Source organism: Molothrus ater, chromosome 6 (assembly GCF_012460135.2).
Source record: "Molothrus ater isolate BHLD 08-10-18 breed brown headed cowbird chromosome 6, BPBGC_Mater_1.1, whole genome shotgun sequence".
Classification (NCBI taxonomy): domain Eukaryota; kingdom Metazoa; phylum Chordata; class Aves; order Passeriformes; family Icteridae; genus Molothrus; species Molothrus ater.
This window is the reverse complement of record NC_050483.2, coordinates 17,078,016-17,101,560: the sequence shown is the minus strand read 5'-3', so window position 1 is coordinate 17,101,560 and position 23,545 is coordinate 17,078,016. Positions and strand designations below refer to the sequence as shown.

At 36.6% G+C, this 23,545-nt stretch overlaps 1 protein-coding gene across 1 annotated transcript in view; it reads left to right on the top strand.

Annotated features, from left to right (window-relative positions):
* Positions 1 to 412: 412 nt before the first annotated feature.
* The window catches only part of MUC2 (mucin 2, oligomeric mucus/gel-forming), a 58,650-nt gene continuing 35,517 nt past the window's right edge, over positions 413 to 23,545 (top strand). The window contains exons 1-26 of the mRNA XM_036384248.1: positions 413 to 482; positions 2,058 to 2,322; positions 4,784 to 4,898; positions 5,060 to 5,150; positions 5,541 to 5,650; positions 5,872 to 6,088; positions 6,518 to 6,643; positions 7,341 to 7,458; positions 7,792 to 7,930; positions 8,458 to 8,568; positions 9,563 to 9,632; positions 9,992 to 10,129; positions 10,660 to 10,824; positions 11,390 to 11,484; positions 12,378 to 12,508; positions 13,157 to 13,408; positions 14,404 to 14,456; positions 14,723 to 14,832; positions 15,213 to 15,364; positions 15,804 to 15,942; positions 16,499 to 16,609; positions 16,914 to 17,093; positions 18,095 to 18,334; positions 19,527 to 19,683; positions 20,763 to 20,891; positions 22,766 to 22,916. Coding sequence (XP_036240141.1) covers positions 413 to 482; positions 2,058 to 2,322; positions 4,784 to 4,898; positions 5,060 to 5,150; positions 5,541 to 5,650; positions 5,872 to 6,088; positions 6,518 to 6,643; positions 7,341 to 7,458; positions 7,792 to 7,930; positions 8,458 to 8,568; positions 9,563 to 9,632; positions 9,992 to 10,129; positions 10,660 to 10,824; positions 11,390 to 11,484; positions 12,378 to 12,508; positions 13,157 to 13,408; positions 14,404 to 14,456; positions 14,723 to 14,832; positions 15,213 to 15,364; positions 15,804 to 15,942; positions 16,499 to 16,609; positions 16,914 to 17,093; positions 18,095 to 18,334; positions 19,527 to 19,683; positions 20,763 to 20,891; positions 22,766 to 22,916 — 3,635 coding nt within the window. The remainder of the gene's footprint in view (positions 483 to 2,057; positions 2,323 to 4,783; positions 4,899 to 5,059; positions 5,151 to 5,540; positions 5,651 to 5,871; positions 6,089 to 6,517; positions 6,644 to 7,340; positions 7,459 to 7,791; positions 7,931 to 8,457; positions 8,569 to 9,562; positions 9,633 to 9,991; positions 10,130 to 10,659; positions 10,825 to 11,389; positions 11,485 to 12,377; positions 12,509 to 13,156; positions 13,409 to 14,403; positions 14,457 to 14,722; positions 14,833 to 15,212; positions 15,365 to 15,803; positions 15,943 to 16,498; positions 16,610 to 16,913; positions 17,094 to 18,094; positions 18,335 to 19,526; positions 19,684 to 20,762; positions 20,892 to 22,765; positions 22,917 to 23,545) is intronic.

Genomic DNA, 23,545 nt, shown 5'->3' with positions numbered 1-23,545 from the left:
TTGGTTTTGAGGCCTTTATTTTAGGGTCTCACCTGAAAATTTCTTCAAGGGATTTCTTTGTTCAGCCACCCCAAAATTCATTATTTGTTATGGGGTTACTGAAGGTTAAACTTGGTGTGAGCATTTGAAGGATTTAAAAGCACAGCATCCTGTAGATGAAATGGAGCAATAAAAAAATTACATGATTACTGAATCAATATTATAGTTTCCTGTATGCTGAATTCCTTCATTTATGGTGAAAAACGATTGTCTGTTTACTTCTTATCTTCTGCAAATATCACACCTGTTTTTTCACCCCTCCTCTTGCCCCCTCCCTTTGAATCTCCTCCCCTGTGACAGAATCAATTGCCCCAGTGGGTATTATAAAAAGCTGAGTTTCCAGTGGAGTTCGCATTCGCCCACCTTAGCCACCATGGGGCTAAGAGCAGCCAGCGTCTTCCTCCTCTGGCTGGCTCTTTCCTCTGCCAGTGAAATAAAAAAAGGTAAGCTCTAGAGATGAAATGGTAGCAGATTGCCTCCTGGCAAAGAGGAAGACTTAAAATATCGCTGCGCAGCTAGAAGGAGGCTGTGCATTTAAATAATGCTCTGGAGTTTTAGGATGCCTTCAATTGCTTAAGCTTTCAAATACTGAGGCTGCATTGCTTGGACAAAATTGGTAGATCCTACTTTCTTTGAAGAGATTAGTGCCTATCTCTACTGTATTGATTTCTAGTTTGATGTCCTTGGAAAATATTTTCAGTGTTGCTTTTCTTTCCATGCATTGAGTCTTTACTAGGTATGGCAAGAAAGGAACTATAAGGCAAGAAAGGAACTGTAGGACTTTGAGAGGTTCATTGTTAAAGTAATGAAGGAAGTGGATGATTGTGTCTTATGTTACTTTGGAACAACGTAAATTTTTCCTCAAAAATGAATGTCATAACATTGAAAAAAAGCTTACTTTGTCATTTAGGACATTTTTAACCCTTTTGCAAAAGCTCTAACTTACTATATTTGCTATCAAATTTGAAGTGATGGAATGGAGCACTCATACTGAAAACTGCTTTTTAGAGGAATAGGTGATTAATTATATCCAGTGATCAAGTTTGGGCTATTGGTCTGCTGTGTCTTGAATTCAGCAATGGGAGGAAAGCTGAACTTGCATTTGGTCTTTCAGTTGTGAGCTCTGAGAGGATCTCTGTGCAGCCTTCCTTCTGAGGAGGGAAGTGTTCCAGCTTGGCTGGATGTATCTGGTATGATTGATACCATCAAAATACAGTAACCTAGGGGTTTTCTTAGCAGTTTTGCTTTCTCATGTTAAATGCTGCAAGAAAATCTTGTGAAATGTTAAGATTCCCAAGAATGCTCAGCTTTTATGATTCAACCCTGATCTACAGTATCTGGAGATTGATCAGATATTGTTGTTAATTTGTATTTTTTGTTGGTATAGATGGCAGGGAAAGGAACAAATAATCTTCATATTTTGCTATTGCAAAAACTTTTTTTTCCCCTCCTACCATGGCATCTTCTGAAAAATTTCTGTCTTGCAGTAATAGAAATCACTACTGCTTTTAGGAAAATAAATATTTCACTGAAATCTCCTGTTGTGCATAAGCCCTTTCATAACCTTTAAACTATTAGCCTTCCAGAGTAGGTAGTACTTTCTTTCCTACCTGTTTTATTTCTAGTACATGTTGCAACAGGAAAGAAGATGTTCTTGGAAAAATTTAATTTTGCTAAAAATAATACTGTGATTCAGAATAAAATCATATGCTTGGCACAGAAGCCAAGTTAGAGGTCAGTATTTTCTCCCCACTTCATGCAGATAAGTTCCTTCATCTCAGTGAAAATTATAGAAGGTACCCTGGTCTCAGAATTATTTGTTAAGGTCTTATTCTGCTTTTGAGATTTCCATATTTTCTGCTGACCTAGCAGATCCTTGATCCCGCTTGAAATCCATGGAATCACTGTGAACATAATTGCAGGTGGTTCTTACTGTAAAACGGAACACTTACCATTTTTCACACTAGATCATTTCTTGCACTTCTTTTCATCCCTATTTCTTTTTCATCACTTAACAGGAAGGACAAGAAGCCACGGCCACTATGTCTGCAGCACTTGGGGAAACAACCATTTCAAGACTTTTGATGGAGACGTCTACCAATTCCCTGGCCTTTGCGAGTATAATTTTGTTTCCGACTGCCGAGAGGCTTACAAAGAATTCTCTGTCCACATCCAGCGTGCTCTCAACAGCAATGGCCATCCTGAGATCCAGTATATTCTGATGAAAATCAAGGATATAATGGTCTACCTCAAACCCAACCTGGTTGTGGTGGATGGGCGAATGTAAGTTCCTTTGCTATAATGGTATTCAGAGAAATACCTGAATATATATACCTGAATACCTGAATATGCCTGGGAAGATAAAAGCAGGATTGATTCTTTACACAACTGTCTGTGTGCCATTACAGAAACTGCTGCAAAGCATTTCCACAGACAAACAAACAATTAAACAAACAAAAAAGCCTTTTGAAATTCAGCATTAAAATTGCTTTGGGGAGGGGCTTTAGTACTAATTGTCATTTCTACACTGGCATAAGGAGTTATTTAAATACAAGTCAGGAATAGGTTTGACCAAATTGTTCTTCCAGTTGTGCAGAAAACAGTGCAGCTCATGAGCCAGAATTTTCACTGGCTTAAAATGACGTAGATTCATTTGTTTAATGGCATCATCTTGTGTTTACCTTAGCAGATGGTCTAGCAAATCCTTGAAAAGGAAATGCATTTCTCTGGGGTCTTCTCCTCTTATTTTCTGACAGAAGAGAGGTAGTTTTTTCTGATCTTCATACATAATTCTTAAAGATCTGATGGCCATTCCTCAAGGGAGTTTAACAGATAAAACACAGGTCAAAATTCACACCAATTTATCTGTGGCACTATGTACTTTTTCAGACTAAGCAGTGTTATTTTTCTCCTCTTATAGCATGATTACACAAGAAACTCATCTGACACCATTACTGATGCTAAGTAGTGTCTTAACCTAGTCTTTCCTATCATTAGCTTATCCTTGTAGTATGTGCCTTTATACTCTGAATCTAGTGAGGAAACTCATGAGTTAATTAGTATGTTTTAGCATAATTGAAAAAAAGAGAACTTTTTAATTGTCATTGGAGAACTCAGTTTTGCCCAGAATTCAGCTTTTGCTCTAAAGTTTGGAAGACACTGCAATGAAAATATGTTCAAGGATTGAAAGTAACATTTGGTTTTCCAAATATCATATTAGAATGCATAATAAAATGACAGAAAGTTACAAAAAAGTGCAATATTGCCTCAAATTGAAAAAGCTCTTTATTGTGCACTCAAGTCTTAAAAGAAAACTCATTGAAAAACAAGTTAGAAGTCCTTTTAAAACTGTTTCTCTTAAACGAAGCCATTTTTGTCTTAGATAGATTTTATTGTCATAAAACAGCAGATCCTTGCCAAACTGGTTTTTGCTGCTTTGAGAATTTTTTTTTTTTGGTAGAACCTAATTTTCCATATTGCTTCTGAAATGATAAATTATCTATTGTCATGCAAAATAGCATTTCACTGTGCTGAAGTGAAAACTGTAAAGTAGAAAAGTATATCGATTAGCCTTCAGGTACCTGATCCACTGATTGATTGAATGTCCTACTATTAGGAAAAACGATAAATATTCCATGCTGTGATAGCTAAAAGCTGAAAAGATGTCCAACATTTTATGTTTCCCCTCAAGAAACATAATCCCTCAAGACTTCATTGTTTGTTGATGAACAATGCAGTCAAAAGCAGAAATAATGATCTCTGAGTTTGCACCTAGATGTGTAAGTCATTTGGGCATGTTAAAAAATGCCTGACCTAAATAGCTGTAAAAAGCCCAGTGACAGAAAATCAGGAGATAAAGTTCTCCCAGTCAAGAGACTAGTTAAGAGATGTGCATACCCATGCATGAATCTTGATGGATAACAATTACAATGATAATCTATAGAAAATGAACCAGTTATTTTGACTGGACCCCAGTTTACATTACTTCTGTTTGAGCAGACTCTAGTTCTCTGGATTTTATAGGATAAGACTGCCTGCCACAATTCTTTTATTGTTGAATGAAATTCAGCACTTCAGTTTATTTGTAAGACAGACACAAATTGTTATCACACAAAAATATCTATGCTTAGCCCTCTGCAAAGTGTCTTTTGTCACCATTAACAAGCTCAGTCCTGTCCGCTTAAAACTAACTAACTACAGAAGAGCTACTGAATTCCTCTTAACATGCTCTTTTCTTTTGAAAATTTAGTTGGCAGTCCCTGTAACTGCCTGTGCATTCTGAACTCTCTCTTAAAGAGGCAGTTCCTTGCAATGGAACATTAATTCTCTCTGAAATGGTTATGAGATATTTTGGTAAAGAAACATTGTAAATTATGTTGTAGCTCATTTCATTGATGTAAATTATTAGTGAATATTTGAATAATAACACAATGATGATGGTTTTTCTTTGATTAATTTGAAGACATCTGACATTTTGGTATTTTTTAAGTTAAAGAGACCAAAGTGTTGGCTAGGCTTTTCCTCTGAAATTGCTTTGCCTTTTAAATGAGTTTTTCCAATGAGTTATTTTCCTGAGTGTCAGAAAGGGAAGACTTTATGCCTCATTAAAACAAGGCAGCCTGTGCAGTTTGAATGAGGTAGTCAGACTAGTTTCTCTATTCCTTGGGGTATTTGGCTTATTACAGACATTCATGTCAGCCCTTATGTTTCCTAACTAATGCAAAGTCTGTGATTTTCTTCCTAGTGTGAAGACACCTTACTACACCTCTGGTGTCCTCATTGAGAGCAATGAAATTTACACCAAGATTTATGCCAAATTAGGCATGGTTCTGATGTGGAACCAGCAGGATGCCCTGATGGTATGTATGATCAAAGTATTTTTAATTGGTATTTCCTGGGTTTCCTGGGTTTCCTGGGATATTTCTCTATCTCAGTAGGAAAAAAAAAAAAAGGAGGGGGAAAAAAGGAAGAAGAAGAAGATAATTCTTTTGTGGTTTTCCTTTTTCTTTTTGTTATTTAGGTGGAGCTGGACAACAAATTTAATAACCATACCTGTGGTCTCTGTGGGGATTACAATGGCATTCAAATCTACAATGAGTTCATCAAGGGAGGTGCGTCATCCCACCATGCTGACAGTTGTCCCCAGAGATAGGCTGACAAGTCCTGTGCATAGAAACATCACAGGAGAGCAAATTTCACTTGAGAGGTTTCTGTGATTGCCCCAGACTAAACATGAAGTTCTAAGTCTGCATTCCTGGAATTCCTGCATTCTAAGTTTATTCTGTTCTGGATTAATCTTTTTGTTCTTTACTAGCCTTCTTTTCCTGTTTCCTCTACATTTTTAAGCACAGTTAGACATCATTCAGAGCAGGTACCTGTGTCTAACTGGCATATTTGATACCATAGTGACTGCTTCCTTTGATCAGTAGAGTTCCAGAAATCAGGTGCTCCTTGTCAATTTTTGGGGCTCTGCAAGTTCTCTTTCTGTTTTTTTCTCATAGATGCAAGCTACAACTCAATTACATATGGGAATATGCAGAAGATCAGCAAACCCAATTCCAAATGTGAAGATCCAGATGAAACTCAGGCTCTTCCAAGCTGTAATGAGCATGTAAGTATTTCTTGTGGTGAAATTCCTTGACATGGACACATGGAGAGATCCTTGTGCAACAGGGAGTTAGTTGCAAGGAGCTGGGAGGACTGTCCCTTCCAGGATATATGGTTACTTTTCCTAGCTGTTCAAAAGACAACAGGTTTTTTTTGTAAGATAAGAAATGTCCAGAAGCTCAGATACCTGTAAATCTCTTAATCATTATTCCTCTTCCTCATCAGCGCGACGAGTGTCAGAGGTTGCTGACTTCCCCTGCATTTGCTGATTGTCGGCTGCGTCTTAATTTGGAAATGTACATCCAAGCCTGCATGCAGGACAAGTGTGCCTGCAAAGGGAAGGACGACTCCTTCTGCCTCTGCAGCACCATCTCAGAGTATTCCCGCCAGTGCTCGCACGCAGGCGGCCGCCCAGGAGAATGGAGGACACAGAGCTTCTGCCGTAAGCAGCTACACAAATTTTACAAAGATCCAAAGGTTTCGTGCATGTAGCACCATGAAATTTAAATTCATTACTTCTTTACAAAGCTGTTGGCATGTATTATAAATTTCATATCAGTAGTGCTAAAAATATTATGGTGTCCCTGTTTTCTTCTTCTGTTACTTTTACTAAGAAATATTTTTCAGCAAATTCTGTTCCCATTAAAAACCTGAGATTTGATGTTGCAGGAGATGAGAATAATTTTATCTATTTGAAACCAAAATAAGTAAATATAAAAACAAGGGAAAGCAGTTCAGATTTAGATAAACATGCTTTGCCATGTAGAATGTGGCTTGAGACATCACTGACTTGAAGGGAGTAGGGTGTGGTTTCTCAGGAATGATGGACTTAACACTCAAATAACTCCTGGTGTCTTTCTTATTCTTTCAGCCAAGACCTGTCCTGCTACCATGGTCTATAGAGAAAGCAGCTCACCCTGCATGGATACATGCTCACATCTGCAGATCAGCAGCCTTTGTGAGGAGCACTACATGGATGGGTGTTTCTGCCCTGAAGGCAAGTGTCACTCTAGCTGTTGCACCTGGGACAAAAGCAGGAGCCCTAGCTAAGGAAGTCATACGAAAATACTACATGTAGTCAAATTATATCTTAGAAAAGAGTTGTGCTACTCATTATTTTCCCCACTTGAGGAAAATAACTTTAAAATTTTCTAAGGCGGTAATAATTCATTGATTAATTAATTAATTTATAGTTCAAACATATTAACACAGTGACAGGTAATAGACCTGCTTGTTAATTCTCAACAGGTGGGTTTTTGATACTATATAGTAAATCCTGCTTTTTAGGTTGAATAGTTCTGAGACAATGGACACCATTTGCCCAGAGAGTAGCAGTGATGGACAGTGAGTGAAATTCTCAGGCTTGCTGTCAGCCTTAGGAAAGATTACAGTGATAGTCTTCACAGCCAGAAAGACTAAGAATCTAAACATGTGTCATTCTCAGATTTTTCTTATTTGCTTGCAATAACCTTTTAATCTGTGTATAGCTATACAAATGAAGAGACTTGAATTTTCAAAGCTGAATCAAAGTGTTTTCCATCTGTCTTATATTTACAAAAATTAGAGACAGTATTCTTCAAAGTTTAGATAATCTCAGCCTGTGTGGCAAATTAGAGTTTTTCCTCTGTGGAAATTGCTTATTTGAAAAAGAGCTGGAATAGTTATGTTGTATTTTATAATGTTGTATTTTATAGGAACTGTGTATGATGATATCAGTGAAAAAGGCTGCATCCCTGTTAGCCAGTGCTCCTGCAAACTTGGTAGAAAGACTTATGCACCTGGAGAAAGCATTTCCAAAGAATGTGAAGAATGGTAAGGATCCTGGTTGTTGTACACCTTTCTTTGAATGATTGTAAATGGGCCTGCATTTTTCAAATTTCCACATTGTCACAGGAGATGTTCTGAAAACTCTCTGAATTTAATGTTTATGTTGTGTGTCTATAGAACATAATTTCTGGTAAGTTTCTATGGCATATGTCAGATTCTATGGCATATGTCAGAGGGAAAATCTCAAGGGAATGGTCAAGGATACAGTTTTAAAACACCTGGAGATCGCTTGCTAGTTGCAAAATATACAGATACTTTCAGTGCTCTCAGCTCCTGTAATAACTACAAGTATTTTTTGTATTATTTGTCTGTCTGTAGCACCTGTAATTCAGGCAGATGGACCTGCAAAGATCTACCCTGCCCAGGCACATGCTCAGTAGAAGGAGGTTCCCATTTTACCACCTTTGATGGGAAGAAATACACCTTCCATGGAGACTGCTACTATGTGTTGGCCAAGGTACTGTGTACAGTGGGGATATTCTCTTGTAGAGTAAAACAGTGTCTGTGGGCTGATGTGTATCTGCTGGGAGTTATTGTTCTAGTCCACTTCCATTGGGTAAGGGAAGCTGAAATGCTGGAAGTTGTACTAGAAAATTCAGGGTTTAGCTGTAATTGCCGTATGGGGAAGCTGAGGACTTATTGCAATGGGTGATTAACTCAGTGAGATAGAAGACTGCCTATGCTGTCATTATCCAGTGAAGTCCTTTGTATGTAAGAAATAGAAAGGTCTCAGGATAAGAAGTTCTTGGCCACTTCTGTAATAGCTATTTCTGAGTGTCAAAGTCAGGTGGGGAAAAGAGGTAGGCAGCTGTTTCATTTATCCCTAAAATATCTGGTGTCCATTTGTCCGTTTTTCTAGAGAATGAAGAAAATCTTATTGATTTAGGAAAGTTATTGTAACTGATGAATTTTGTCTTTGTTGTGGAAATCATCTCATGAGAGTTTTAATATGACTAATGGACATTTCTTTCCCTGTGATTGTAGGGTACTGCAAATGAGAGTTATGCTCTCCTGGCAGAACTGGCTCCCTGTGGCTCCACAGACAAACAGACCTGCCTGAAGACTGTTGTGATGTTAGTGGACAACAAAAAGAATGTAAGTGCTGTTCTGTGGATTCTGCTAGATATGTTGAAAATTAACATATATCCCTTATGTGAGTGAATACTTTTTTCTTCTGGAGTCATTGTTGTGGATAGATAAGGAACCTCAGACAGGCTGACAAACAGCTCAGGTTTCTGCCTCGAGAATTCAAAATAAACCTAAACTTAAGAAAATATGAGATTCAAAACAACTGACATTTCCCCCTCTTCTTTGCTCTGAGTGATATGATTTTTCTCACAGAATTCCAGGTGTCTGGAAGGAAGGGTACCTATTCTTCTCCACCTCATATTTTTTTCTTCACTCAGATATAATTTTATAGTTCTAATTGAATCTTTTTCAGAAGAAATCCTATCTTTAAATGGTGATACAATCCAACCTTCTCAAATACTCACTTTAGTATTCTCTTTGTTTATGAGAATATATAGACTATACATAATTTACTTACATATACACATGATTTTCCTCACATATTTATGGACTTCCATGTCCTTGACAGTATTACTAGAACATAAGAGAACCAAATCAAAATCCAATAGTTTTATGTTTTTGTATGTAGAGTAGCATTTTTTGAGGAAGTTTAATAAACTGCTTTCTTACCATGTCAGAATCATATTAACCATCACACAGAAGCTGTAGCACATGCTTTAACAAGGAATAAGAACTTTCTACAGATCCTGAAGACCTAATATTTTCTTCTACTTGCTGAAACCAAAGGGCCCAATATAAATGAGTTTTGCATTTCATTATTGCCATGAATTCTTGTAGGCAGATGTAAGAGAAACACTGAATAGCAAGACAAAACCTTAGGCATAATCTGTAGGGCTGCTGCCATGTTCAATTTTCAGACAGATTTTTCCTTTCAAAAATTTGGAGTTCTAGACAGAGCCTAAACGTGTAAATGTCCTTGCTGTTAATCTTCTTTGTATTTGTAAAATCCTAATTTTCCTCAGTCCCTGGAACCTCATTGATTCCATTTGCTGTTACACAGGTGGTGGTTTTCAGATCAGATGGCAGCGTGCTCCTGAATGAGATGACAGTGAATGTGCCTCATGTGTCAAGTAAGGGACACACCCTTGTATGTCAAGTGTCACACACCTGGCTTCTCATGGAGGGGTGTATTTTTATAGAGGCAAAAGTGGAAGAGGGGTATTTAGCACTTTCTAAACCTGGTAACATGGTGTGGGCATGCCCATTTGATTCTGATCCCAGAGACCAGCCCTTTAAGTAGTCAATTTGTTAAGTCTGTAAGCACCAGCATCATATCTAATTGGCCAGTGATTTTTAAAGGAAAAAAGATATTAATTCAATCCTGATCTCAGAGATTTCATGCTGGGTGATACATGAGAATCTAATAAGTGTTTCTTTTGGCAGCCTGTGTGTATTGGTTCATTACAACAGTTCATGTTTTGTTTTTCAGCCAGCTTCTCAGTATTCAAGCCGTCTTCCAACTACTTTGTTGTACAAACTCCTTTTGGGCTTCAGATGCAGATCCAGCTGTTTGGAGTCATGCAGCTGTTTGTGACTGTGGATCAATCAGTTAAAGGAAAACTTCAAGGCAAGTGTCTATGCAAATGGGAAGCAAAGTCATGCTGTTTCACAGCTGAATAATCATGTATTCTTTATATGAGTGATAACTCATGCTACTTGTAATTTGAGGGGAGAAAACAGAAAGAAAATTGGCTCAAGCAAACTAGAAATGTGGTTTTATTTTTTGATATTGAAATGACCTATCATTGCCAGTACATAGGTGTTTCTTAGAATATTCCCTACTTTTGTATTTGGTCTAATTTTAAACTATCCACAAAAACAGGTTTTTGGTGTACTTTGTGGTTTCAGTATCATCAGAAAGCATAAAAAATTTGGGCTAGAGTAGTAATTTCTTGAAGCACAGATACCTTCATGGTTACTATTCTTGAAGATGTGGAAGATTTAAACCAGGGCATCTAAAACCACAGTATTTATACTATGCATGAAATTGATGTGGAATAATCATCTGTTTATAGTGGTCAGTTGTCCCTTTCCTTTGACCATTCAGTATGAGACTAAGTAATGCTTCTGTGAAATTTTTACCTTGTTCTCAAATAGGTCTTTGTGGAAACTTCAATGGAATGGAAGGTGATGACTTTAGAACAACCAGTGGGCTGATTGAGGCTACAGGATCTGCCTTTGCTAACACGTGGAAAGCTCAGTCCACCTGCACAGACCAGGCAGAAAAGCTGGAAGACCCCTGCAGTCTCAGCATTGAAAGTGGTAAGTACATTAATAAGTCAGAGGCTTGGCTTCTGCCTGGATGAGCAGTATCTGCTGTGCATTACTGCAACAGGCCTGTAAGAGTTGTAGTGGGGCATTGAAGATTTTTTACAGGACTTTAACATTAATAATTAATATCTGCAAGTATGTATACATACAAACACTTCATCAAACTGAAGTGAAAATTTAAAGGATGATTGTAAAAGAATCCTGAGGTGGTAGAATGGGACAAACAGTCATTAATTTGTACTATCTGCAAAGACAGCTTGTTTCTCCTAGCATTATGTAGCCTTATGTTTAACTTAAATTTATGGTCCCCAAATGGAAAGAGTTGTCACAATTCCATGTGTAAAAATTGCAAAACTACTGTGCAATTTTTGATTTTATGATTGCATGTCTCTGAAGGATTAGAAGTACATGCGTGGTGATTACATGTAGTTTCTCCACTCCCCAAAATGCACACAGTTCTCTCATTTGTATTTCTGAGCTGCATTTATGTGTCAGCATAACTAGGCATGACACAAGGAAGATAAGGAAATGTGATTAATTTCTCTTTTTTTTGCAGCAAATTATGCTGAGCATTGGTGCTCTTTGCTGAGAAACCCAAAGGGTCCTTTTGCAAGATGTCACGTAGCCATTGATCCTTCAGAATACTATAAGGTATTGTAATTTTGCACTCTTTTAGTACTGCATTATTTCAGATGGCTAACTGTAGGCATTTATCATTGTTTCAACATTTGAGACATCAGTGAGTAACTTGTCCATAAGAGATGCTGAAGTTTTTGCATTGACTGATTCAAGCAACATAGCATCCAAAGTATCTCATGTGATGAGATCCTTATGGGCTGCTGCTAAATAAAAATGAGCTTTTTTTATTTTGCTTTTTTACTTTTTGTGGTAACATGTTTATTGGCTTGGATATTTGGACTGAAAAGAAGACTCAAGAGTTGCAGATGTGCACAGTTTAAGTTTAGAAATATTAGTTTCTCTAAAGTGGGGGGGGGAAATTCCAACCATATATTGGTTGGAATGTAACACCAAATCATTTTCATGCCAGAGTCTCCATGAATTCTTTTCCTTCGTGCTCATCTCTGTTGAGCAGTAATGGAGGCTCACCTGAGGAAAAGGAATTGTAAAACCATTGCTTATACTTGGAAGTCAGTGTGAGCTCAAATGTTGTAAAGGTCTTTGTAGACCTGGTTAATATTTTGCCTTTATTCTAGTTTTTGTGGTTCTCTGCATTTCTAATTAGTAACTGAGAAGGAATGGTATCAATATCCTTTGAAAAATGTGTTCTTAGGAGGCTGACTACTATTTAAAGGTTCAAGAGATTTGGCTTATGTTAGAATAAACATCCAAGTATTTTCATTGTGTATTAAATGAAGCAGCACTTTAACTCTCTGGTCTTTGTCCATTCCTTTCACTGTTCTCTGGTCATGGGAATTAATACAAACAACATCAGGAAAAGCTGACAGGACATTTTGTAGCAATCAAGTTGCAATTGCCTATTGATTTCCTGTGGATTTATTGACCCTTTGGTTCTTTTTTTTCAGAAATGTAAATATGACACCTGCCTCTGTGAAGACAATGAAGAGTGTCTGTGTGCTGCCCTGTCCTCTTACTCAAGAGCCTGTGCTTTCAAAGGGATCATACTGGGAGGCTGGAGAAAGAGTGTTTGCAGTAAGTAATGGAACAGTAATCCCTGTGGAAATAATTAACCATAAGAAATAAGGAGGCTCTCTCTTAATTTGGTTGTTAGTGATCCATCTCACTCTTAAAGGATTTGGAGTATCTAATGTACCAAAAAGAGACAATGCTGATAATGTTTACTAATTCACATTATATTCTTCAGATGTAACTTGAAATTTTTATACGTAAAAGTAGAAAGCAATATTTTTAACTTTCATCTTCTTTTCCCAGTCTAGCTAATAGGATTCCATTTACTAATGGAATCCCAGCCATCAGGGCTTTTACTGTGCATTTGTTTATCAATGTCTTTGTTTCTGATCATGCTTGCTCTACATCAACAGTTCAGTATTTAGAGACTAGCAGTTTATGATATTGTGCTCACTATCTGATTATCAGTATGTGAAACAAATAGGGCTATGAAAGTAGAAACTATTAGTAGCAGTTAAAAATAAGTCTTCAACTGGTAAAGTTAGGTTAGTGCTACTTGTGACTTCTGATATTTTCTGATACTTTATTAAGATCTAAGGGAATGTTTTTATCACTACATTCGGCACAGCCAAAGAAACCAAAATGGAAATGTCAAGGCCAAATTGTCCATCCTGCAACCCTTACTTATCAGTTTGGTTTTTTTCCCTCCAGGCAGTGAAGCATCTTCTTGCCCAGGAAATCAAGTCTTCCTTTACAACCTTACAATGTGCCAGCAAACCTGTCGCTCCCTTGCTGATGGTGAAAAGTATTGCTTGCAAGACTTTGCTCCTGTGGATGGCTGTGGCTGCCCACCCAATACATACTTGGATAACCAGGATAACTGTGTGCCCATCTCCCAGTGCCCATGTTATTACAAGGGATCATACCTGGAACCTGGGGAGTATTTCACAAAAGATGGAGAACGCTGGTATGTTTTATTTTGGCTTCTGTTTGTGGGGAAAAAGCCCTATAAAAATCACTTGTTAGGTGTAAGGTGCATAGGATTTTTGGTACTTTAATGAGTATTTGTAATGCATTTCACATCATCTTCATGCTGAGCAAAGCATTATTCTGTTGCAATGCAATTTATATTAGATATATAGTTGGTGAGAACTATCTATCTAATATATCTATATGTATTAGATATATATATATCTAATATATATAGATATATTAGATATATAGTTCTCACCAATAGTTGAGAAGTGCTGCTTGCTTTGGAGGTATGAGTATTGGCCTTCACACATAAATGTTATTCTGAAGCTGCAGTGTTAATAAGGCTTTGTTAGGCAGAACAGTGAAAGGAAGCTAAAAGGCCAACTATGAGTTATGTTTGCTTTTCTAGCAGACATGTATTGCTTGTTTTCCACTGGAGGAAGGTCCCCTTGATATGTATTCACTTTAACATTAGCTTTTGAAAACAACATTTGTGATTCTTTTGTATTTTCCCATGGTCTCTGGCAACAGTTTGCTGCCTGAGTCATCAGTGCAAACTGTGAAATGCCTTCTTTCATCCAGCAGAAGAAGCATATAGGTCAACAAATTTGTAACATATAAATTCAATAGTCATGAAAATACACTGTGTATCCAAATGGAGGCTTTCATTTAAATTATAATTATTATGTCTTATTACTATTGAATTCCTGAGTTGTCATAGAACATAGTATTAAAGCTTAATAGAATAGCTATCATTTCTTAAAACATAACCTTTCTGTGCATTATGCCTAAAATCTTGCTACACTTTTTCTCCAACAAAAAAATTAATGAGTGTAATTCAATAGAATTGGCCTTGAAATTCCAGTAGAAATTATGCAGGATATCTTTAATAAATACTCTCAAATTTATATAAACAAGTCCTTAGACTTAAATTGAAGATATTGAGCTTGCTTTTTTTTAAAATTTCTACTTACTTCACTTTTCTAGTGTTTGCCGAAATGCAAAGATCCAGTGCACTTCAGTGAAATTAAGAATGAGAAGTAAGTGACATTCTATAAACTAAACTAGAATAAATACATAGCCAACCTCCCAACCCAAACCTAATTCCCTTTTTGAATTCTCCATTTACTTGTTTTGCATATTTTTTTCTCTTTATGTAAAACAGTAACACATTTTCACTTTGTTTTCTCTTCAGTAAGTCTATTTTTTTCATAAGGATAGACTGAGATTTCTGTCTGAGAAACTACCACCTTTCACTAACATTTCTTTTACCTTGATTGATCTAAACCAACATTGTACCTTTCAGGTGAAAAAGAATGTTCTTCTAGCAAGGTATACTTTGACTGTAATGCATTCTCGAAGTGGACTTCGCAAACACCTCTACAACTTAGCTGTCATACTCCTCAAACAGATCATGTATGTATTCAACTTTTCTTTGTATCTTGCTTTCTTTATTCTGTATTCTTTACATGACATGGTGCAGTTTATTTCTCTTCGGTTTAATCTACACTTCCCCCCCGCCCCATGATAATAATCTGTTGCCATTTTCACAATGGTTTCTCCTCTTCTCTTTACTGTATCTTCACTAGAGTCATGATTTCCAAGCAAAAAAGAATTTGAGTTCTTAGACAGTCCAAAAAGACAAGAAAAGCATTAGAAACCTAGAAAAAAAGAACCTTATAAAACTAATCAATATTAGACTGTGTGGTTCTAAATGCAGATTTTAAAGTGTGAAGAAGTGGAATTAAGATGCAGCACTTTGTCATAAGGTAACCATTTCTCCTTATATTCCTTAGTTCCAGACAGAGTGTGTCTCAGGCTGTGTGTGCCCTGAAGGTCTATTTGATGATGGCAGAGGGGGCTGTGTTGAGCAAAAAGATTGCCCATGCATTCACAACAATGAGTGGTATTCTTCTGGAGACAAGATAAAAGTGGACTGCAACACCTGGTGAGTTATAAGTGAATAGTGTCTTCTAGAATATATTCTATGCACTATATTCATAGTCATATCTAGGCTTATGTGCTACAGCAGCTGCAAAAGCTTCAAGTATCATCCTTAATTTTCAGGAATACTTATTGCTATCTCAGTAAATACAGATTCTGCTGGAAGTATGGGGGTGGTAGTTACCTCTGTTTTCAGTAGGCATCTCTCGTTGGGAAAACTCACTCATTTTTTAAAAATAAATGCTATCAAATCTAAAGATGGTAGCTCACCAGAGTGAAGATCATGTTACAGGCTTAAAAACAGGCTTATCAGTTGAAGTTGAGGCTTGGATGTTTTGAATATTATCACATTATATCAGGTAGTTGCTTGGTTTGTTCTGAAGTTTTTCAAACAGCACACTCTTGGTGAGATCTGAAAATTCAACTTCTCTGCTCTCTTCTAGCACCTGCCAGAAAGGGGTTTGGAAATGCACTGAGGACGTGTGCTATGGGACTTGTATGATATATGGAAGCGGCCATTATAACACTTTTGATGGGAAATTCTATGACTTTGATGGGAGCTGTGAATATGTGGCTACTCAGGTAATGCTCATCAGGAGGGCTGTAAAGGAATTTGATTGCCTTGAAAATCTATTTTCCTCTTTGGTTTTGTCATTCCTTATTGCCTGTCATCGTTGTTCTGAAGGGATTCACACATTCTGCCAGGATAAATTGTGTATTTTAAGTGCAGGCAATCTGTGTGAATGTGGCTTTTCTTTTTTTCAAATATGGATATCATAAATTACATGTAACATAACTATGTTACAGTGAGAGCTAATTATCATTTGTGAAATAAATCCAAATTCTAAGCTTAGAAACTTGAAACTTTTATTTAAAGATATATTCCTTACTTTTTTTTTTATTGTCCTACTCTTTTTCCCAGGCTGAGACTGTGTTAACTGTTTATATGTATGCATGGAAGTATGCATATATGGCTATGCATCTGTAAAAACATGTGTGTGTAGGACCTCACATTTGAAGGAGCAGTAACTATTTATACACTGTGAAGATTTAAATTATTGCAATTCTTATGAAATTGGACTACAATGAAATATTCTACATAATTTTCTAATGTTCTTTTTTTTTTCTTTTTCAACAGGACTTCTGCGGTGACAAAAATTCCAGCGGCTCATTCAGTATCATCACAGAGAATGTCCCTTGTGGAACTACAGGAGTCACCTGCTCAAAGGCTATCAAAATGTTTCTAGGGGTGAGTGATGACAGTCAGTACATATCAGTAATCAAGTATTACTAAAAATGTAATGCTCTAAAGTCACGCCCCTAAAAGCAGATGTAACAAGCATTAGAGGCCCTATCAAATTATTCTGTAAAGGTCTAGGTTCTCAGGTGATGAAAACTCTCTCAAACAGAAGTGCTTCACCACTCCCTGCCATCTTGGAAGTCATCCCAGAGTCTGAGCTACTGGTTTCAGAATGAGTTGCATTGTTACAAGTGTCTAATATTTTGTCTCATCATAGAAATTAGTGTTACAATACTTCTCTTTTATCTTTCAGAAAACTGAACTGAAATTGGAGAACAAAGAGTACAAAGAAATTCAGCGAGATGTTGGTGATGATGTGCAGTATTGGAACAGGACAGTCGGCCTGTACCTGGTTATTGAGGCTAGTAATGGTGTGATGCTGATCTGGGACAAGAAGACTACTGTTTTCATCAAGCTGAGCCCTGATTACAAGGTTAGTGCCTGTCTGTCTTCTTCTGAAGTAGTATTCTGAATAGATAAGGAAACATAAAAGAACATAAATGTTCTTTTACTCTGACTATGTCTAATTCCTATATCCTCTGTGCACTAACGGTCAGTTTGCATTGTTATGGTCACAGCTTGCAGAAGTGCTTCTGGGGTTTCTTACAGTATATCACAATGCAGTATATCACAATGCATTGCACAGAATGCATAGGATGTTATTCCAATAGAGATAAACATCTCAGGCAATACTCTTGAGTTTCTGAGTATTGATAGCCATCATCCAGAATAATTTAGGGGATGTGGACTGACTGCACATGTGCTTGGAAACCTATGTGTAATCTCAGCCCTGTGTTAAAACCAAACTCTCTATGCAATGTACGGCCATGCTTCTGGTTCCTGAAATTCAGCATCCTGAATTGAAGAATATTGAGGCATTGTACAAACAGTGACATACTATTACTTGAGGGGATTTGTGGACCTTAAATAACACCACCAAAAATTCACCATTGAGGGCAGATTGATACATTTTCTTTCAAGAAAAATGGGTCCCTGTCATTTCTTTTCCATGAATGAAGAAATGGTGATCATTATGTTAGAAACTTTTAATAAAAACAGCTTTGAGCAGAAATTTATTATCTCAGGCTTATATTAATAGGTGAGTTATGATAAATTGAGAATGGAGAATAAATAATTCTTCTCAGCTGTAAGAGGCTTGGGCATCCTTTAATGTTTCAAGTTGGATATGGAGACAGAGACATAGAAATACACTAGATATAAATTATTTCAAGGAGGGAAGACATGGCAGCTGAATAATTTGCTGAGGACAGACAAAAATTTATTTTCTGCACAAATGATTTGACAGTAAAGAAGAAAGTCATTATTTACACAGACAGTTATTTGTTGTTTTTCATGTCAATGTTTTGCTCTTACTTTGCTGGAGACTGTTTCTCATTTCCATGGTATACTTAAAAACTCAATTTTCTTTTCCAGGGCAAAGTGTGTGGTCTGTGTGGCAACTTTGATGACAAGGCAAACAATGATTTTACAACAAGGAGTGGACTGCAGGACAATAATCCTCTGAATTTTGGAAATTCCTGGAAACAATCTCCCATGTGCCCAGATGTCACACAAGAGATTAAGCCCTGTGATCTGAAACCACACCGGAAGTCTTGGGCAGAGAAAGAATGCAGCATCATCCAGAGTGAAGTCTTCGAAATTTGTCACTCCAAGGTTTGTAGAAGACAGTAGGTGATGGGACAGCATTTCTGATAATGCAAAATCAAAAAGACCATCAGAAATGAAGAGATGGTTAAATAGATTGATCTTCAGTTAAGTCTTGAGTACAGCTACAGGTGTCAGAACTTTCATGTGGCCTTAGTCAAAGCAGTCTGAGTCTCTGTGGCAATGGGACTGTGTCAGTGGTGGTGACAGCCCCAGCTGTACAAACCCATATTCATCACCACAGTTTCACTGCTACTACTCTGCAAGTTAGCTTCAAAAATGTATCCTGAACAGGCCTGTGTTGCACCATGTCTTGTTGAGAGACAGTCAGAATTACAAGTACTGAAGGACCTTACAATCATCAGATCCATCTCCTGATGGAAATTCGTACTAAACATGAAAGGTGGTTGTTGAGGAGGCTACTACTTCTTGTAGTATTCAATCCACAAAAGGATCTTTTTAGACACCACTGACATCACATAGTTTAGAGAGACAGCTGCTGGTACTATGCCTCCAAATTGTCACAGCAAACACTGTGACAGCCGACAGCTTCCAGAGTACAGTGCACAGAGAGCACTCCTCTTTATTTCTCATCTCTTTCCTTATGCATGGTAATATTAACAACAATTTGTTCTTAACTCACAGTGGAAAAGTCACAAACAATTATTAATTTAATTAATTTGTTACATATTTCCATGTGGTTTCTATGGAAAGAGGAACAGTCTATGTTTTTCCTCTTGCAGTCTCAAATAAAAAAAAAGCTTTTTAAAATGTGCATTGGATAAACTCCAAAAACTGATAGGCACAAAATTGCATGCTTCATATTTGCTATGAATGCAGCCTTTCTGACATTGTTCACCATTTGGTTGGCAAAGCTTGCTGGAAGATAAGATTTCACTGGGATCAATTCAGCTTGGTTTTGGGACCACTAAAATGGAAATCTATTAGAAAATGTGAGCACTGCCAAGGACTCTTTGTTTTTTCAGTCATAGCAACTTATGAAGGAGCTATATTATTTTAAGTCTATTATTCCCCAAAACATATTGAGCAGCTTCAAGCCTGTAAGCGTTTGTGATTTGGTAACTCTTAGACACAGTCTCATTCCTTCCTAGCTCAATTCTCATATAACAAGAGCTCTCAAACATATTAGTTTGAAAACTAATTTGGAGATGAACTGGAGCATCATTTCTTCCCCTGACAGGTGGACCCACTTCCTTACTATGAGGCTTGTGTTCATGATGCCTGCTCCTGTGACAGTGGTGGGGACTGCGAGTGCTTCTGCTCTGCAGTTGCAGCATATGCCCAAGAGTGCATCAAGGCTGAGGCCTGTGTTTTCTGGAGAACTCCTGATATCTGCCGTGAGTAACAGATAAACACAACTGTATCTTTCTAGCTGCTGTCAGAAAGCCTGTCAAATAAATCATTAGTATTGTCACTGCAAGGTCATGCTGGCTACTTGGTGAAACCTTTTCTCAGCATATCAGGGAACAAACAGGCTAGTAAATTTGTGTATTTCAACTGTCTTCTGTTCAGCTTAGCTCTTCTCTTCTCTTCTCTTCTCTTCTCTTCTCTTCTCTTCTCTTCTCTTCTCTTCTCTTCTCTTCTCTTCTCTTCTCTTCTCTTCTCTTCTCTTCCTCTTCTCTTCCAGTTGTTCAAATTACTCAGAATTTGATTTTAGAAAAAAGTATATAGCACTCCCATGCTGTAGCCCTGAACCTAATCAGTGTTATATCCATTAGTGGCGCTAGTACTCATACCAGTACATCACAAATTAATGTAAAATAGTATTTAAATTAATATTACCCAAAAAGTGCTCAAATCAAAATTTTGAGATTCTAAGTAGTGGAAATATATAATTTTTAAATTTAAAAAAATCATTCAGATTAAGAATTTGGACTAATTGGAGCTTTTAAGTGTAAGAATCCAGTGAAACAAAAATTGCAAGTTTAATTCAGCTCTGATATATAAGTTAATAAAAACTCCTTCCTCTGTCTCTAGTCATCTAAGCTGAATTTAAGTTGTATTCATAGTGGCTCATATGCTTCCTCTTGGACTTTCAGCCTGTGTGATGCAGCAAGATGGAACTATTTTGTATGAAATTGAAAAATATTTAGGAGTTTGCTAGTAGCTACGGAAGAAAAATACTGTCAGAACTATACCTTTAATTTTAAATGAAACTAATTTTTAAAAATAGTTTTTCTTTATGATTTGAAGCATTTTTACCCAATAGCCTGAATATTTAAAATTTCAGTCTTGGGCACCAGTGTTTTGATGTATCTTAAATTTAAGGAGAGTAGCAGAAAGTCCAGGTCTTTTACCTCAAGAGAAATTTGGCCAGCTTAATTTGTAGATTGATATAGCTTGTACCTTTAAAGGCCTGCTCAGAAGTGCATTCTGTTAACCTTGTTTTTAATCAGCTTCTCTCTTTTCTCATCAGCGATATTCTGTGACTACTACAATCCTCGCAATGAGTGTGACTGGCACTATGAGCCTTGTGGCAGTAATATCACAACCTGCAGGATGATCAATAATGTCAGCACCAACTTTACAGTACCATTACTGGAAGGTAATAAATTCCTTGCCACTTTATATTGTGTTTTGTATAACTTTGTTCAGATATCTTTTAATAATTATGGACTAGTCAGTCAACTTGATGAGATGTTCCTAAATCTACTATGTTGAGTTTGCCTCCAGTCTTACATAAATGTTTCCTATAATGTAATGTATTATTTATTAACATCAATGGGTGATAGTTACATTGCTGTCAGCCACAAAACTAGTTCTCTGCTTGGATAATATCCTGAAACATGCATTATTATTACATCATGGTTATTTTGAATCCCATGCAAAAGTATTTTAAAAGCAGGAAAATCTTTGATATGACAAAGAAGCAAGTCACTGATAGTTGGGTATTTTTAACCTTATCATTTTTTATGTATCAGATCTTGCCTTTACTAGATTAGTCTGCAACATTCACCTACCTTTACACTGGAAAATATCTTTCATAGCAGACACACTGATGCTGCTTTATATTGGATTCATACTGGAGATTCTATTTCCTTTGCAGATGAGATATTAGTAGGTGGCAGTCCTTGTGGTTGATAATGGAACAGGAATTTCACATTAAAAGGATTGCAATGATCCAAGAATGTGAAAGACTTAGCAAGTATCTCCTGGTTTACTACATGGTGAAGCTGGAGAAAGAAGCTGTATTTTTAGCCATAAAGTCTTTTTGGTCTGTACTGGAAGCAGTTATCTCCAGTTTAGGGATTTGCAAGAAATGCCTTGAATTTGACTTTGCTTTGAACTGCTAGTAAAAAAATTGAAAGAAAAAAATCAAACAAATGAAAACTCAAGAGAAACAGAACAAACCAAACCGAACAAAACCAAACAAAGCAAAACAGAAAAAAAAACCCCTCAAAAAACAAAAAACCCAAAAAACACACCAAAAAACCCTACCAAAAAATCAACTAAAATCCCCAACCAAAATATTTTTTAAAAACCCAAGAAGCCTCTGTATTTTAAAATAAATTATCTTATATTCTTAGATGGATAAGATTTGGGAAGTGTCAGAAGGCAGATTATTATATATCCAATTATATTTCTGAATTATTTTTGTTGCTTAATTTCAATAGAAATTTAGAGCACACCTATTTTTGTTAGGACATCTTAAGTACAGTCTGTCAGTATAAAGTGACTTTTAAGTACCAGCTAATTACATGGTGCTTCAGTTTAAAGTCTATTTAGAACTTCAGTACAGTAAAAAGAGAACTTCATGTCATTAATAATTGGACTTAATAAGTGGTTATTTGGAGGAAGGAAATATCATAATAATAGTAATAACAACGGAATAATATTTTAAAGTGTATTTACATGAAAAATTGAATGACAATTGACAGTCAATTAATTCCTTGCAGTAAAGTTTGGATCACTGCCTGTGGGTAAAGAAAAACACAGATAAATTATCTGCTTGAGGTAGAGATACCTGGTGTATTCTAGGCATATAAACAAGGCCTAATGTTCCAAGAAATGTAGTGGAAAACCTGTTTGTTAGTGAATCTGCTTCCATATTCCGCACAAAAGTATTATTGATATCGTGATCTATACAAAAATTGGGGTGTTTCTTTGTCTAAAAACTACTAGTTGCCCATAGAAATGAGTATGTATTAGGGGTTTCTCCAAGGTATTGAACTAAGAAAAAGAAACTTTACTAGTTTTCATAAAAAAACTTCTTACTTAATCCTCCTCACACCAGTATTATCAATGAGAACTGTTGAAGTCTTTTGGAAAGACTAATTGTCCACAGCTTGATTTGAATGGGAAGTTTTAGATTTCTTTCACTATGCTTGATTCAGTGAGAATAGTTTACCTTCAGAAGGTACAAAAGTAACTTTTTGTACTTTTTCTTCACCCTTATTCTGTTCTACCTGTCATCAAAAGGTTGCTACCCCAGATGCCCTAACAACAAGCCTATTTATAATGAAGAGACAAAGCAATGTGTGACTGAAGATCAATGTGGATGTTATCTCGAGGATGGAACCCATGTAACCCCTGGACAACAAGTACCCACAGAAGACAACTGTACAATATGGTATATAAAAATTACTTGCAGTAATTCAGGAAATAATTAGTGTATGCAGAGTCCTTAATTTACTTTACTGGGCCTCAAACAAATAGAGATGCAACTTCAGCTGAAGAGCTGATATATTCTTGCATTTCATAATTTTCCAAACCCATAGTAATCCATATTTTAGGTTGGTAGTGTTATTATAATAAATGTATTAGCAAATTCAGTAATTATACCTGTCAACTGTCATAAATTATATAATGAAACCTCAATGAACATCTAAAACAACCTTTCAATTCTCACTACTTTTTGGGAAGAGAGGCTACTCTGCCTTGCATTCTCACTTAAAACTGGGACTTCAAAATCACTGTAGTCTGAAATACTCTTGCCCTGAAAGAGATAGTTGAGTCCTAACTCTTCATGCTTAGTGTTAGCAATGACAGCACTTACACCTCTGGCTCCACTTGGTGACCAGAGAATAATCTGATCTAGCTGAAAGTTCACTTTGCAAAACAGTTCTACTGTTATTGCAGTATTGCAACTCGCAATTGAACTGAAAGTGGTGACTTAGTTTGAAAGAAAAATGGTAGGCAATACTACAAAATATACCCAGAAAAATATGCAGTAGTGTGAATGAAGATCAAGTGACAAAT